Source organism: Physella acuta, unplaced genomic scaffold (assembly GCF_028476545.2).
Source record: "Physella acuta isolate Inbredline_101_S28 unplaced genomic scaffold, ASM2847654v3 ptg000457l, whole genome shotgun sequence".
In the NCBI taxonomy this organism is placed as follows: domain Eukaryota; kingdom Metazoa; phylum Mollusca; class Gastropoda; family Physidae; genus Physella; species Physella acuta.
Genome location: NW_026731976.1, coordinates 1,213,498 through 1,232,015, shown reverse-complemented (window position 1 = coordinate 1,232,015; position 18,518 = coordinate 1,213,498). Strand labels below are relative to the sequence as shown.

The window sequence follows — 18,518 nt, the reverse complement described above, 5'->3', positions numbered from 1 at the left end:
AGTTTACAACATTGATATCTTGCTAGGCTCAAAACACTCAGTGCTGTTTCAACCTTGTGATCAACATTTTTTAAAACAACATTTTTTGTTACCTGTAACAATTTGTGTTTTATCCACGATCTCACCTTTGTGTATTTACTGAATTTTTCTTGTAAACTTTTTCCTGTGACCCATCCACAATTCTAGAATGTCATCTTTTATTTATGTCCACTGATTCAGCTACATCGAACCTATAGTTTTAAACTTTTAATTTTTCTAGCCGTCAAGTAATCCACCATTCCCATCCAGCCGTCTATTTATCCATCAATCCCACCATTGATTTTTATCCACATCCTATCCATCCCCAAAAGTAATCTGCCTACGATTAATCCAAAAAAAATCCTAGTTTGGAATTCTATCGGTTTTTTTTTTCAAATAAATCCCTGATTTATATTCACAGGCGACAAAAGAAAAGAAAATTAGAGTTTATTTCAGCCTCTATTTTATCCTCTATTTCATTCTCTATTTCATCCTCACCTAATTAATCTTTTAATTAATCCCCTATTTCATCCTATATTTTATCTTCATCTAATTCATCTAATTCATTCTCTATTTCATCCTCACCTAATTAATCTTTTAATTAATCCCCTATTTCATTCTCTAATTCATCCTACTCTATTACATTCGCTAGGATTTTAGACTAATGAAATGAGAGCGCACTCTAATTTAAAATCTTAATGACTTCTGCTTCACTTGTGCTTCACTTTATACACGCTTTTAAAGGTACAAAAAATGTTTTCCAACTTTCGGACACAAGTTTTAACGGAACCAATGTATTTTTGTATTTTTGTGGGGAACATATACCAAAAATGGTCTCAAAGTGTTGGACTATAAAAGTCAAGAGTGGCTGAATAGGCTGTGGTCAGTCTCTTGTACCACGTGGTTTCACAGTTTGGTGTATGCGACCGGTCAAAATGTAGGATTTGTCGAACCAGCCATGCAATCGTTTGATTCCTGGACTTGTAGATAGACTTATTATAGGTGTCGGTGGTCAGAGGTGTGAGTGGACAGAGGTCTTAGTGGTCAAATGTGTCAATGGTCAAATATGTCAGTGTGGTAATTTCTAGTATAGGCAAGCTGACCGCTGTGGTGTGGTTACGTGTATGTCCACATTTGTGTCAACAGGTGTGTCCATGAGTATGTCAACAGCGATGTATAATATATCGCAGTCTTTGTAACCAGACGTCAACCACCCTGTGACCTTCGCGCTCCCCCCCCCCTGTGTGACGTCACCCCACGAGCAGAAAGATTCCCCTACCGTACTCTGTCGTGTAAAAAACAATCTCTTTAAAATGATAATGATTGTCCTCTTGAATCGGATTAGGTAAAACTCACGATAAAAACGAAACGAACTTTATCCATTACGATAATCTCTTCACGCAGCGAACACATCCTTTTCGGCTGCCGGAAAAAATGTCCGCTATCAAATTTTTTTTTTGGGCGAGTTTTTCCTTTCTCTGCAGACAGGAGGCGTCACTTAGGGCCGGAGTGAGAGAATGTGGGAGGGTGTGTGTGGGTGGGGGGGGTATTCGTTATTTTCTGTGTTGAGAGAGAGAGACGGGGGAGGGGATGTAAAGTGTAATTTTATCGCAATTTAAAGGGGGAGGGAGACGAACGGAGAGTTCGTGTTATTTTATCGTTATTTGGGTGCGGGCTGATCGGGATGCCGTGTAAATTTGTTTTCACGGCCGGGGCGAAAGGTTTTCTGGGGCGTGCAATGAGTGGGGCGCGGGTGCGGGCGACTTGGGTGATATCTCAGGACGAACGATACGATCTGTACGGGTCAATATTTACGTCCGGCGAACTTTGACACCTGCGATACGTACGTATTGACGGTAAATTTTTGGTCGAGTTTAGACGTCTGCTTAGGATAATATTATCGTCTGCTGGATTTAAGCGAATAGGGCCGGTGAAAGGTGGATATAAATAAAGAAAGTATAGAGATAATACGGACAAGGGGCATAACTTTTGTACAGCAAGTTTCTTCCAATAATACATTGAACCAAGGACGTATTCATGGGAGAGAATTTAACAAATTTAGCTGCATCGGATTTTTTTGCATTAAATTTTAAAAATATTCTTTTCCCTACTAGAATTCGATGCTCCTAAACTTGTGGAAAGATTTGAAACTGTACCTGGACAATCTACCTTTAGAAGTTGTATTAACCGTAGGTATGTTGTGTAAAACACAGGGAATATTTGATTGGATTGAAATGTGACCTCAGTGTGTGTGTGTGTGTGGGTGTGTGTGTGTATGGTGGGAATGAACTACAGAAGCAGACGTAATATCACAGACGACAGAGAGACGCCCACAGATATGGAGAGGTGTGAAATAAAGTGCATCAGATGTCCTTGGAGAGACTTTGAGAGTCGTATATTTTTATCCCATTCGTTATTCTTGCACCACAGGACCTAAACTATCGTTATTTCCTTGTATATAAGCTAGCTATAAATTGTAATAGAATATACGTTGGTCCTATCCTTATACCAGTGGGTCACCTATCCTATTGATCAGCAATCCCAATGGTCATATATCCCATTGAGTCAGCTATCCTTATATCCCAGTGGCTGAACTATCCCATTGAGCTATCCCAGTGGTCATATATCCCAGTGGTCAACTATCCTTATATCCCAGTGGTCAGCTATTCTTATATCTCAGTGGTCAGCTATCCTTATATCCCAGTGGTCAGCTATCCCAGTGGTCAGCTATCCCAGTGGTCAGCTATCCTTATATTCCAGTGGTCAGCTATCCTTATATTCCAGTGGTCAGCTATCCTTATATCCCAGTGGTCAGCTATCCTTATATCCCAGTGGTCAGTTTCCTTATATCCCAGTGGTCAGCTATCCCAGTGGTCAGCTATCCCAGTGGTCAGCTATCCTTATATCCCAGTGGTCAGCTATCCCTGGAGTAAATGCAGGCAAATGTCGAGCTGTGTCCACAATATTTAAAGACAAAGATGGAGGACGCCCCGCCCACTTGACACAAACATGACACACTGGGTGCTTTAAATTTTCCATCGTGTGAATGATGAGATTTACGCGTCTGTTGAATGATGAGTTTCACGCGTCTGTTGAATGAAGAAAAAAAGGAAAAGTTAAAGTTTGATTGTGTATACTCTGATTGTGTGTACTCTGATTATGTGTACTCTGATTGTGTGTACTCGACACGAAAAGGCTCCCGAAGGATGCCAGTAACTTCTTCATTGTGACGTTTCAGACGGGTTTGAATGACGTAATACGCGAGATTTGTTTGCTTTGGACTGAAGTTATCGATGCAGAAAGAAAGATTACACTTTTTTAATCACCCCGGGTAAAAAAAAATTCCTGATGAAAATTTTTCTTGTTAAATTGTGATACATTTTTTCACAGATTTGATTTTTCTGTTATTTTCCAATATCTCGAGGAATCTGGGGGAATTTTTGGCGGGTCTTCGTTCGGTTGGAAAATAGAGGTTTTAATGTTGACGCTTTCCGCTGTTGTCTTCAAATTAAATCTCGTGATCTCTAAATTCGGTTATTAATTAAACTTAAATATGAGAAACGGACTCTAGAAGAATGGCGTCAAAACGGCAAAAATTTCACATGTGCGACATTTCTGGATATCTACAGGTGTATTATTATAGGTGCGTTAGTATCTAGATTTTGACTGAGTTTTCTGAAATTGAAGACAAGATAAAAAAAATAACAGCTACATAAAGCCAAGAAGTTGGTAAAGCCGTTCTAGTCCATCTGTTTCTGTGACCTTAGCATTTGTAGGGATAGTGTGATCAGTACTATGCCCAGCCGCCTTTACTTCCCCTAACGTTCAGGTACCCAAAAAGAGCTGGGTGGACTCAGTAACGTTCTGCGGGATTTGAATTCAAGACTTCCAGGTTAGCAGTGTAATGCGCTACCAAAGACAAACCGACTTTTAACACAGACATCTAGACAAAAAATATTTTGTTACCGGTAATCAGATAAAGCATACACTTATCACAGATATTTAGCCGGCTTTAACAGAACTTTAGCCACAATAGACAACTTCCTAAAGCAGACATTTTGCAAGTCTTTAACCAGGGCAGACATTTGCCGAAACAGACTTTCATGAAAACAGACTTTAAACCTAAACTGATTGGAGTAAATCTGATTTGGAAGCGAGGCATCAAGCCGACATCACACGAATCTCTCTCGGCTAAACGGTCCCTCTAACGGTATTGATCAGACAGAATCACCCCTTTCGATACCGCGTATGTTTAACCCCCACCCCCCGCCCTAATAGGCTTACGTTATCGACTGCAGATACCACCTGACGTGCTTAATGGACCGTGACCAAAGTTTTTAGGGTCGTTTCGTTTGAGGCCTTTACAGCCTGGCTCTCTGCGAGCCTTGACACTAAACGCCGGCTAATTATTTTTCGATACTCGTTTCGGATTTAACTTTCAAAAAATTTAATAAATAATTTTTTCTTGTTTAATTATTGATTAAGATTTTTAATAGTTGAATAATTTTATCTCAAGGTTGCACACAAATTTGTTTACATAATTCTAAGTTGGTATGATCTAAAGTTGTGAGTACATTATTGGAAGCTAATTGAAGCAAGCATTTTACAAGCTAGTATCGTCTCCACTTCTAAGAGTTGTCGCATCACATACCCGTATCGCCTAAGACTTGCCGCATCACATACCGGTACAGTTTGTGCCACCAAACTTAATTTTTTAACTTTAAAAATTCAAACGGCCCTAACGGCCTCAGAAGTCGCACACCTCCTAACCCCAGACCACCCCAATCAAACTTCTGATACACCCCTCAACACCCCCAAATTATTTCCCTCTCTGGTCTATTGTTAAGGTACTCAGCGATCAAAGTTTCCAGTAGACGTTTGGACCAATCTTTTGTCACGTCGAAGTTTTCAATTTGCCAGTTGTATTCATGTCTAGGTCTGGTGTGGAGGCGCAAGTTTCCAATTTTTGAGTCAAAAACTTTCAACTGTTAACAAAAACTCTACAGAAATCTTTCTACACATAACTACTTGCAGATGACCTGAGGTCTCAATGTCCCTGTAATGTCCCACAAATGTCCCGCCCATGTCCCACAAATGTCCGACTAATGTCCACGCCCTGCCCGCCCACAAGACACCGCGAGTTTAGTCTGTGTAGGCGAGACCGTCCCCCCGTCCCCCCCCTCTGGTAGATTAATAACCGAAATGAAATGGTCTCCCTTCGTAAGCAAATTAACCGGCTATCTCCCACAACCCCCACCAACACCTCACACCACCCACCCACACTTCTCCCACACCCGACCCAAACCTCACACCACCCACCCACACTTTCCCCCCACCTCACCCGAACCTCACACCATATTTCAATGCAATGGCCAGTAATTGTACCCCCCCCCCCCGGTTTCTTCAACTTTCTACAGAATCGCGACTTATTTCATTACCTGCTGCTACATGTGACATCGTGGGTTTGTAGTTATCTGGATCAAGGCCCGTACCCCATCCCATGTCATTACCCCCCACCCCCGTTGAATTACTCCACTGCCAATTACCCCACATGGTAGCTACCCACATGGTAACTACTTACCCCATATGGTAACTACCCCACATGGTAACTACCTACCCCACAGGGTAACTACCCCACATGGTAACTACCCCACATGGTAACTACCCCACATGGTAACTACCCCACATGGTAACTACCCCACATGGTAACTACCCCACATGGTAACTACCTACCCCACATGGTAACTACCCCACATGGTAACTACTCCACATGGTAACTACTCCACATGGTAACTACCTACCCCACATGGTAACTACCCCACATGGTAACTACCCCACATGGTAACTACCTACCCCACATGGTAACTACCCCACATGGTAACTACCCCACATGGTAACTACCTACCCCATATGGTAACTACCCCACAGGGTAACTACCCCACATGGTAACTACCCCACATGGTAACTACTCCACATGGTAACTACTCCACATGGTAACTACCTACCCCACATGGTAACTACCCCACATGGTAACTACCCCACATGGTAACTACCTACCCCACATGGTAACTACCCCACATGGTAACTACCCCACATGGTAACTACCTACCCCATATGGTAACTACCCCACAGGGTAACTACCCCACATGGTAACTACCCACCCCACATGGTAACTACCTACCCCACATGGTAACTACCCACCCCACATGGTAACTACCTACCCCACATGGTAACTACCCACCCCACATGGTAACTACCTACCCCACAGGGTAACTACACAAACATGGTAACTACCCCTCATGGTAACTACCTACCCACATGGTAACTACCTACACCACATGGTAACTACTCCACATGGTAACTATCTACCCCACATGATAACTACCTACCCCACATGGTAACTACCTACCCCACATGGTAACTACCTACCCCACATGATAACTACCTACCCCACATGGTAACTACTCCACATGGTAACTACCTACCCTACATGGTAACTACCTACCCCACATGGTAACTACCTACCCCATATGGTAACTACCCACCCAACATGGTAACTACCTACCCAACATGGTAACTACCTACCCCACATGGTAACTACCTACCCCACATGGTAACTACCTACCCCACATGGTAACTACTCCACATGGTAACTACCTACCCCACATGGTAACTACTCCACATGGTAACTACCTACCCCACATGGTAACTCCTCCACATGGTAACTACCTACCCCACATGGTAACTACCTACCCCACATGATAACTACCCACCCCACATGATAACTACTCCACATGGTTACTACCTACTCCACATGGTAACTACCCACCCCACATGGTAACTACCTACTCCACATGGTAACTACCCCCTCTCGACATTGCTAAGACGCGATAGTTATTCGAACTTTGACCACTGACCTTAACATATGACAGACTTTATTTGTCATGTCACGGGTCAGTGAACACGGGTCAGATGACCCCACGTCAGCTGATGGCCATTAAAACGAAGGTCAAGGTCACAGGCTCATCAGAAGGATTCGACGATCTCAGTCGACCGTGACGTCTCTTTAAACTTTCAATTTTTCGTCCTGTAACCCGTCACATCTTGTGAAGGATCCGTTCCGCTTCAAATCATGCGCGGAGAAGTTCAATCAACGGTGTAATTAATTAATTAATTAAGCTCGTTATGTGTTTGTCTCATCAAATCAGACTTGTGGCGTTATGGTTGGCTAAGGATAGGGCTGCCAGACAAAATTTGACAGACAGACAGACACCATGACAGATGCTATGACAGACAGTCTGACAGACTTACTGACTCACAGCCTGCATGCCAGATAAAAATCTCAAAACTCCTGACCCCTCCCCTTCCCCCCCCCCCCCCCCCCCTACAGCTGACAAGCCATTTGATTGACCGATGCTTGACTTAATGTCCGATGAATTTATCCATTCGCACCGTCCGACCTGGCCTTAACTGACCGGACGACCACCAGACGACCACCGTACTCCCCGTCCCACGTGCCTAGTTACACCTGGTCGCCCCAGAAACTTCTGGAACTTCGAATGGCCGGCTGAAATCATGGGCGAGTGGATTGATTTCTCCCTCAGCCGTCATAAATATTTCACGCTGTCGGTACGACTCGGCGGAGTTACCGCCCCTGGCAGCCTAAATGTTCCCTGGCATGTCCTACGCTATAAGAGGTCGTTAAATAAATGCGGGTGGGATGGGGAGGGGGTGGGGGGGGGTGATGGCTTAAGGGATGATGCCTCCGACGCAGGTACATTACCGGCGATTGTAAAAATGGCGCTGAACAGATTTCAAGGCAACATAAGAGTTTTACATAAAGCCGCGGTGTATGCTGGGATGTCTCGAGATCTCGCCACATCGGGACGTCTCGCGAGACGGACGAGACTTGAAGCTCCATAAATCTCGTCCACGTTAAGCCCTCAGCTTGAGGGGTCATATGGTGCATGAGCTAAAGCGTAGATCAAGTTTAATGATGCCCCCCCCCTATGTCCCTACCCCCGGGTCAACATAAAACAGTTTTGTGAATCTGCTGCCCCCCCCCCCCCCACTCCCCTCAGTTTTGTGAATCTGTTGCCCCCCCCCCCCAGTTTTGTGAAACTGCTGACAGATTGACAGTCAGACATCCATGTCTGCTAAAAATGTCTGCCTTATGTTACACCACGTGACCAGATTTCTGCCGCCCACTTCCGGTTTTTTGTCCGATGGTTTTCATCTCGCCATGGACATATGAATGACGACATTTTTTTTCGCGTTTGTGACGTAATTCATTAACCCCCAACCCCATGGGACCCCGATGTGCGATCTATAAAGCTAGGAAATCGTTGTTCAGGTCGATGAATATAACTTTCATACCCGGGTCGTGACCCCACAACTCGTCACCCCCGGGCTCTCAAGATTACACCCCCACCTCATAGCTCTACAGGCCACCCCCACCTCATAGCTCTATAGGACCCCCCCCCCCCTCCCCCTAACGTAGCTCTATAGGACACTCACACCCCCAAGCTACGCTTTTACTCTCATGAATAAATTACAGCCTGTCTAGATTCACGGGTATTCACAGTGTATTATCGTTAATTAACGTTAATTAATTGGCAAAAGTTCAACTGAGTGTCGACTTTTTGGACAAACCAGAAATCTGATCCATCAAATGTTCGTGCTAGAACCTACAGCCGCATCTAACTAGAACCTACAGCCACAGCTAACTAGAACCTACAGCCGCATCTAACTAGAACCTACAGCCGCATCTAACTAGAACCTACAGCCGCATCTAACTAGAACCTACAGCCGCATCTAACTAGAACCTACAGCCGCATCTAACTAGAACCTACAGCCGCATCTAACTAGAACCTACAGCCGCATCTAACTAGAACCTACAGCCGCATCTAACTAGAACCTACAGCCGCATCTAACTAGAACCTACAGCCGCATCTAACTAGAACCTACAGCCGTATCTAACTAGAACCTACAGCCGCATCTAACTAGAACCTACAGCCGCATCTAACTAGAACCTACAGCCGCATCTAACTAGAACCTACAGCCGCATCTAACTAGAACCTACAGCCGCATCTAACTAGAACCTACAGCCGCATCTAACTAGAACCTACAGCCGCATCTAACTAGAACCTACAGCCGCATCTAACTAGAACCTACAGCCGCATCTAAACCAAAACATGTGTACATACAACCTGTACATGGTGATCAATGGTGATGACTGCAAATGACTGCCAATGACTGCAAATGACTGTTGATGACTGCAAATGACTGATGATTATTCAGTCACCTCTAGTACATCACTCAACCAACCGTGAGTGTCTCCAACACGACATTTCGGGCACGACATTTCCCACACGACATTTCCATCTGACTCCGCCCTCGCCACCGCTCATCTGGATGTCGCCCGAGTGAGTGGGGTGTCCCCAAATCTAAGTTTAAACATGCACGTGCATGAGTACCCCCGGCGCTGGTAGCTACGTCACGTGACCTCAACCATTTATCTGTGACGTGGTACTCTCTCCATCTTTCACGCCATCGGTAATGGAATCGACTTCTAATGTGCAAACGAGTATAAAAATGGAGTCGACTTCTAACCTTTACGAAAATAAAATGTATTCGAGTTGTAGGATTTATGGGTGGTTGGGTGTATAAAGTTGGATTTGAATATCGTTGGGTGGGGCTCGGTGTTTCTCAGGTCTCAGTGTCTTGATGGCTGGTCACCATTCAATGTGGTCACCATTCTCTCGTGTCACCAGTCAATCAAGTCACCATTCAATGTGGTCACCATTCAATATGGTCACCATTCTCTCGTGTCACCAGTCAATCGAGTCACCATTCTATTTGTCTGCACATTTTCTGCACATTTTCTGCGCATTTTCTGCACATTTCTCATGCGTCTCAATGAAATAGAACGGTCTAGAAATTCACATTTGCCATCAAATTTAAATTAATGTCACAAACAATTTTTATCGTCTGCAAACAGCGTCATGACAGTATCTGCGAGAAAACGCACGTGTCATGACGTCATCACTTTTTGCTGACGTTTCGCTAACAATGTTTGTCCGCAACGGAATTATCGCGAAAAGAGGCGGGGCTAACGGAAAGTCTCTAACAGGATAAAATGTGTTGTGGTGGTGTTGTTGTTGTAGTGTGGAGGGAGAGATCAAAACTCACGGTGTGTGTGTGTGTGTGTGTGTGTGTGTGGTTGTGTGTGTGTGAGGGGGGGGGGGGTCAGCTGTGTACCCTAGCTGGCAGACGATGATTGAGACAGCTTTATTTGCCGGGGTGGTCAGCGCCTCGATCACTCATTCACTCGGAGCTCGGTTAATGACGTAATACGCTCGTGTCACGCGCCCTCATTAACATTTTTGTGACGTTATCTCGCGTCACTGGCGAGCTGGGGTCTGTTTGTTCACATCCAGATTTCACTCACACACCGACGCGATAAACTGTGTTCATGTTTAGCTTAATGTGTTCATGTTGATTTAAAGTGACGTGTCAGAAAATCTGGACACTTTACAGGGGAAGTAGAGCCAAGCTGGCACCACGGACATTGTATGAGCGCTGGACAGAATAAAAGTAGGGCTAAATCATTGAACATTTAATAGTTGTTCGTACCTCACTACATTTTTAGTACGAAAAAATGTTAATGATTATAAGTATGACGAAAATATACTAAATTTTTAAAAATGTGTACGTAATTTTACAAATGTGTACCTACTGTAATAAATGTGTAACGAATGTTTGTAGTATTGTGTATTAATTATGATACACTCTCTGACTAATCAATTCCTGTGAACGTAGGCCATAATCCTGCTAGATTTACGTACCATTTACAGCCACTACATCTAATATTTACGGCTATCATGACAGGCGAAGTCACTCTACGTTACGCTGATGTCGGGTCAGCCCAGTTCTCTCCCCTAACAATAAAAACAAAAGAATTATCCACCTTGTCCTGACGAGATTCTCGGGCCAGCGAACGAACTAATCCAAACATTTCGCCAACGTGAAATTATTCTCGGCCTTGCCTGGTCCAGTTTTTTAGTCTCTCTGTCTTAAGTCGTCGGACTAAATCTCGTTGTCAATGGTTACTTTAGTTGTTGGTGGATTTAGAAGGTGGATTAAGTAGGTCGATTGTATGGTAAGTGGGTTTAGTTGGTGGATTAGGTTGGTGGATTTAGTGTGTGTGTGTGTTTGTGTGTGTGCGGGGGAAGGGGTGAAGGGGGGGGGGGGTAGTAATTGACCGGGTATCTTGGAACCTTTATTCAGGAGGGGGGCTCATATCTTGCTGTGGCTATGAGACAATGTGGATTGGCTGAAGATAGTCCTACTAAGGGGGTGGGGGTCGGGGGTAGCACTGTGATGTGGGGAAGTTGTCTACAACACTTGATCCATGTTTCAGTTACGCCAGACGTTTAAAGTCCTTCATGTTCATCTTGAGCCCAATCAATGACGTCATAGTAATTATGTTTCACCCACTCATCAGCGAAATGTTCTAGAACCTCAACTACCAGTATGCTGTTCAATCTCCGTTCAACTATCTCAACCACGACCCCCCCCCCCCCGCCCAACATCCCCTCCCTCCCCCGGCCAGTAAAGATTATTTTGTAATCCACGAAAAAAAAATGTATTTATTTTCTTACCTTAAAAAGATTTTGCCGCCTCGAATCGATCCGTATTTGTATCGATTCCACTCTGAGCTCGATATCAAAGCTCCATATGAATCGAAACCTTTTAGAAGATCGTCATTCCTGCAAGAAATGTGTTTATCAAAAAACGAAAAATGTGAATGTGTTCACATCTTTGCAAGAAGCAAATGGATTTTTTTCCTCCACACCTTAATTCATGTTATTTTGTTACGCGTATTAATTTTTGCTTCAATTCGTATTTTTAAAGTTTTAAACAATTTTTAACGCTTTGTTAAATTAGTAAATGCGGCTCAGTGCGTTTTTACCTCGCCCAGTTGACATGGGAGACAATGCACTCTACGATCAGAAGTGAGAGTCCCGCCATGTTGAAAATCTAAACAAAAAAAAATTAAATACAACAATAATATAGTTGCGATAATAGAAATAGTGTCATAGTTTTAAATTCGAGTTTAAATTTTTTGGAATTAAAATAATATTATTATATCAACCGTTTAGACAATTTGTGACGTGAAAAAAAAGAATGGATATTATCATCTTGTTTTTGATTATTTGAGCGTCTGTAACGTATTTTAAAAAGTTGGGTAAAAATTCTGATTACATAAATTGTGTGAAAAATCGACCCACTATACTTTTAACAATTAACAAAAATATTGTGAAATGCACATTTACAACAGAAATCACGAAACAGATTACCAGATTTTTCCAAAAATTAGTTTCCAACAACTTCACGATTTCACGTCAATTTACATTAGTAAAGCCGTTCTGGGTGTTTAATTTCTCGTAAGTTTTAATTGCAGTTTGCAATTAGTCGATTGGTCGTTTTATTTCTCTAAGTTAATGGTATCTATTTGACTAAATTATGTTTATTTTGAGACAAGTGAACATGTCTAAAAAATGTCGTTATAACACTTTACCAACAGGACACGGGACATGGGACATGGGACATGGGACATGGGACATGGGACATGGGACATGGGACATGGGACATGGGACATGGGACATGGGACATGGGACATGGGACATGGGACATGGGACATGGGACATGGGACATGGGACATGGGACAGGACATGGGACATGGGACATGGGACATGGCACATGGGACATGGGACATGGGACATGGGACATGTGACATGGGACATGGGACAGGACATGGGACAGGACATGGGACATGGGGCATGGCACATGGGACATGGGACATGGGACAGGACATGGGACATGGGACATGGGACATGGGACATGGGACATGGGACATGGGACATGGGACATGGGACAGGACATGGGACATGGGACATGGGACATGGGACATGGGACATGGGACATGGGACATGGGACATTGGACATGGGACATGGGACATGGGACATGGGACATGGGACATGGGACATGGGACAGGACATGGGACATGGGACATGGGACATGGGACATGGGACATGGGACATGGGACATGGGACATGGGACATGGGACATGGGACATGGGACATGGGACATGGGACATGGGACATGGGACATGGGACAGGACATGGGACATGGGACATGGGACATGGGACATGGGACATGGGACATGGGACATGGGACATCGGACATGGGACATGGGACATGGGACATGGGACATGGGACATGGGACATGGGACATGGGACATGGGACATGGGACATGGGACATGGGACATGGGACAGGACATGGGACATGGGACAGGACATGGGACAGGACATGGGACATGGGACATGGGACATGGCACATGGGACATGGGACATGGGACATGGGACATGGGACATGGGACAGGACATGGGACATGGGGCAGGACATGGGACATGGGACATGGGACATGGGACATGGGACATGGGACATGGGACATGGGACATGGGACATGGGACATGGGACATGGGACATGGGACATGGGACATGGGACATGGGACATGGGACATGGGACATGGGACATGGGACATGGGACATGGGACATGGGACATGGGACATGGGACATGGGACATGGGACATGGGACATGGGACATGGGACATGGGACATGGGACATGGGACATGGGACATGGGACATGGGACATGGGACATGGGACATGGGACATGGAACAGGACATGGGACATGGGACATGGGACATGGGACATGGGACATGGCACATGGGACATGGGACATGGGACATGGGACATGGGACACGGGTTATGGGACATGGGACATGGGACATGTGACATGGGACATGGGACATGGGACAGGACATGGGACATGGGACACGGGACATGGGACATGGGACATGGGACAGGACATGGGACATGGGACAGGACATGGGACATGGGACATGGGACATGGCACATGGGACATGGGACATGGGACAGGACATGGGACATGGGACATGGGACATGGGACAGGACATGGGACAAGGGACATGGGACATGGGACATGGGACATGGGACATGGGACATGGGACAGGACATGGGACATGGGACAGGACATGGGACATGGGACAGGACATGGGACATGGGACATGGGACATGGGACATGGGACATGGGACATGGGACATGGGACACGGGACACGGGACATGGGACATGGGACATGGGACAGGACATGGGACATGGGACATGGGACATGTGACATGGGACACGGGACAAGTGGACATGTCTAAAAAATGTCGTTATAACACTTTACCAACAGGACACGGGACATGGGACATGGGACATGGGACATGGGACATGGGACATGGGACATGGGACATGGGACATGGGACATGGGACATGGGACATGGGACATGGGACATGGGACATGGGACATGGGACATGGGACATGGGACATGGGACATGGGACATGGGACATGGGACATGGGACATGGGACAGGACATGGGACATGGGACAGGACATGGGACATGGGACATGGCACATGGGACATGGGACATGGGACATGGGACAGGACATGGGACATGGGACATGGGACAGGACATGGGACATGGGACATGGGACATGGGACATGGGACATGGGACATGGGACATGGGACATGGGACATGGGACATGGGACATGGGACATGGGACATGGGACATGGGACATGGGACATGGGACATGGGACATGGGACATGGGACATGGGACATGGGACATGGGACATGGGACATGGGACATGGGACATGGGACATGGGACATGGGACATGGGACATGGGACATGGGACATGGGACATGGGACATGGGACATGGGACATGGGACATGGGACACAGGACACGGGACATGGGACATGGGACAGGACATGGGACAGGACATGGGACATGGGACATGGGACAGGACATGGGACATGGGACATGGGACATGGGACATGGGACATGGGACATGGGACATGGGACATGGGACATGGGACATGGGACATGGGACATGGGACATGGGACATGGGACACAGGACACGGGACATGGGACATGGGACAGGACATGGGACAGGACATGGTATACATCCCAAAACACATTTCATGACCTACAACAGAACGTGTTACAGGACCTGCAGCATGACCTAACTTGAAGTAGGACCTAACCAATTGATCTCTATCCTTCAAGAGACCAGAGCTTAGCATAAAGTTGCTGGACCCCTGCCTCCTGATCTAACAGCCTCCCCGTACCCGGGGAACTCTACCCCCTGCCCCATATCCCAGGGACCTCCCCGTACCCCATGCCCCATGTCCCAGGGACCTCCCCGTAACCCTTGCCCCCTATCACAGGGACCTCCCCGTACCCCCTGCCCCATATCCCAGGGACCTCCCCGTACCCCCTGCCCCCTATCCCAGGGACCTCCCCGTACCCCCTGCCCCATATCCCAGGGACCTCCCCGTACCCCCTGCCCCATGTCCCAGGGACCTCCCCGTACCCCCTGCCCCATGTCCCAGGGACCTCCCCGTACCCCCTGCCCCCTGCCCCATATCCCAGGGACCTCCCCGTACCCCCTGCCCCATATCCCAGGGACCTCCCCGTCCCCCCATGTCCCAATGACTTCCCCGTACCCCCTGCCCCATATCCCAGGGACCTCCCCGTCCCCCATGTCCCAATGACTTCCCCGTACCCCCTGCCCCATATCCCAGGGACCTCCCCGTCCCCCCATGTCCCAATGACTTCCCCGTACCCCCTGCCCTATATCCCACGGACCTCCCCGTACCCCCTGCCCCATGTCCCAGGGACCTCCCCGTACCCCCCTGCCCCAGGGACCTCCCCGTACCCCCTGCCCCATATCCCAGGGACCTCCCCGTACCCCCTGCCCCATATCCCAGGGACCTCCCCGTACCCCCTGCCCCATATCCCAGGGACCTCCCCGTACCCCCTGCCCCATATCCCAGGGACCTCCCCGTACCCCCTGCCCCATGTCCCAGGGATCTCCCCGTACCCCCTGCCCCATGTCACAGGGACCTCCCCGTACCCCCTGACCCATATCCCAGGGACCTCCCCGTACCCCCTGCCCCATATCCCAGGGACCTCCCCGTACCCCCCTGCCCCAGGGACCTCCCCGTACCCCCTGCCCCTTATCCCAGGGACCTCCCCGTACCCCCTGCCCCATATCCCAGGGACCTCCCCGTACCCCCATGTCCCAATGACTTCCCCGTACCCCCTGCCCTATATCCCAGGGACCTCCCCGTACCCCCTGCCCCATGTCCCAGGGACCTCCCCGTACCCCCTGCCCCATATCCCAGGGACCTCCCCGTCCCCCCATGTCCCAATGACTTCCCCGTACCCCCTGCCCTATATCCCAGGGACCTCCCCGTACCCCCTGCCCCATGTCCCAGGGACCTCCCCGTACCCCCTGCCCCATGTCCCAGGGACCTCCCCGTACCCCCCTGCCCCAGGGACCTCCCCGTACCCCCCTGCCCCAGGGACCTCCCCGTACCCCCTGCCCCATATCCCAGGGACCTCCCCGTACCCCCTGCCCCATATCCCAGGGACCTCCCCGTACCCCCTGCCCCATATCCCAGGGACCTCCCCGTACCCCCTGCCCCATATCCCAGGGACCTACCCGTACCCCCTGCCCCATATCCCAGGGACCTCCCCGTACCCCCTGCCCCAGACAAGAGGTCAACGACCTGTGATGAAATGCACTGTTTGCAGGGGAGCTAACCCCAACTTTAATTACGTTTTTCAATCGCACCGGAAGAGGAAGCTTATCGCTGCGCATGTCAAAACTCCCCTCGACAGTTCCGTTTCTATTTAAAACTATCTCAGCCAGCGAGACCTGGGACACAAGTGACGGTCGTTGATGGACAACGGTCGATGCTGACGTCACATCAATGATGGTCGATGGTTCGTTCTAGAAGTGATGAGATTTGTTTTCAAATAAATTTCTTTGTAGGTGATACAATGCTTCGGTTCACTTCAACTCATGCTCTCTCTCTCTCTCTCTCTCTCTCTCACTCTCTCTCTTTTTCTTTCTCTCTCTCTCCTTCTCTCTCTCTTTCTTTCTCACACACACATATACATACACAAACACACACTCACACACAAACTCACACACACACATAAACCCCAAAAACTTGCTACTGTAAAGCAGTATAAAAACGCAAATTTAAACCGTAAAAATACCTACGGTTAAAAAACGGAAAAGATTGCTGAGTAAAAATAATTTTAATTAATTAATCGTGAAATGTCCAGAAGTGTTGAGAAATTGTCGGCCTGACAATCGGACGGTAATTTATTGATGCGGCCATCTTTCAAACAAGTGGCAGGACCACGCCCACTTTTCTCAAAAATACCATCTCATTATTTTAATTTAACTTTAATTAAAACCCTATCTGCCACGCACGACACAGTAGCCAGCACTTTTAAAACTAGCCAGCCGAGCAGTTTTTAAATTGTGAATAAACTGTGAAAACATTGTGAATAAACTGTGAATACATTGTGAATAAACTGTGAATACATTGTGAATAAACTGTGAATAAATTGTGAATAAATTGTGAATACATTGTGAAGTTTAGCTCTCGCCCTAGACACGTTTTTCGGCTTGCAAGCAACATTTTACTCGGGTGTTGCACGCTTTACTATGGTCAAAGTTGACTTTCAAGATTGAAGTTGTCATGTAGGATCTAGTGTGTTCTTCGTTTGTTTTGCATTACGTTGGCTGTTATATTGTCGTTTGTATCTATATATATAATTCTCTTCTTGGAGACGATAGAAAACACCAAGCTGTAAGCGCGCTCCCTACCACCCCCACCCCTACATGGTCTGGTGAGCTGTGGTTCACGCTAAATGTTTACAATTGTAGACCCGGGTTTGGTGACGGCTATTAGGGGCAGATAATTTAGTTTGAAACTATTTTAAACTTATGGGAGGTAACCAAGAGGAGTTTGCTTTCAGGGGGGGGGAAATTGGTGGTGGTGGGGGGGGGGGGTAAGGAAAGGAGGGGGTATCGTCCTTAACGACCATCTGATAGTGTTTTAAAGCAAATATTTTCAGTGGCAGCATTGGTACTGTCGAATTCACAAATTATGAATTACTGAAAAGTAGAAAGTAAAACAACTAAATAGAGGCGTATGATATGCCGCGGGTCGGCTCGTAAGATTTATTATTGAAACGTTGTACGACGTATATTATTTTAATGTGTGTATGTGTGTGTGTGTGTCAGTTGTGTTGTACTAACATCCTCAGCGTGTCGATCTGTGTCGTGTATCTGCCACAACAACACGTAAATATGTTGTTGTAGTCGCTAGACAGTTAAAGCTGCTGTTGATGCTGCGGTGTTGTACGCGCCGCACAATCCTTTAATCCTGTCAACATCTTCCATTTGCTCTGTTTTTAAAAACTTCCAGATAGTATCAGAAAACTGACATTTTCTTTACGGAAGAAAGTTGATAATAAATAGACAAAACAAAC

At 46.9% G+C, this 18,518-nt stretch overlaps 1 protein-coding gene across 1 annotated transcript in view; it reads left to right on the top strand.

Moving 5' to 3' along the window:
* The window catches only part of LOC131943509 (basic proline-rich protein-like), a 70,364-nt gene that overhangs the window by 25,826 nt on the left and 26,020 nt on the right, over positions 1 to 18,518 (top strand). Inside the window, exon 2 of the mRNA XM_059303667.1 lies at positions 15,389 to 16,726. Coding sequence (XP_059159650.1) covers positions 15,389 to 16,726 — 1,338 coding nt within the window. The remainder of the gene's footprint in view (positions 1 to 15,388; positions 16,727 to 18,518) is intronic.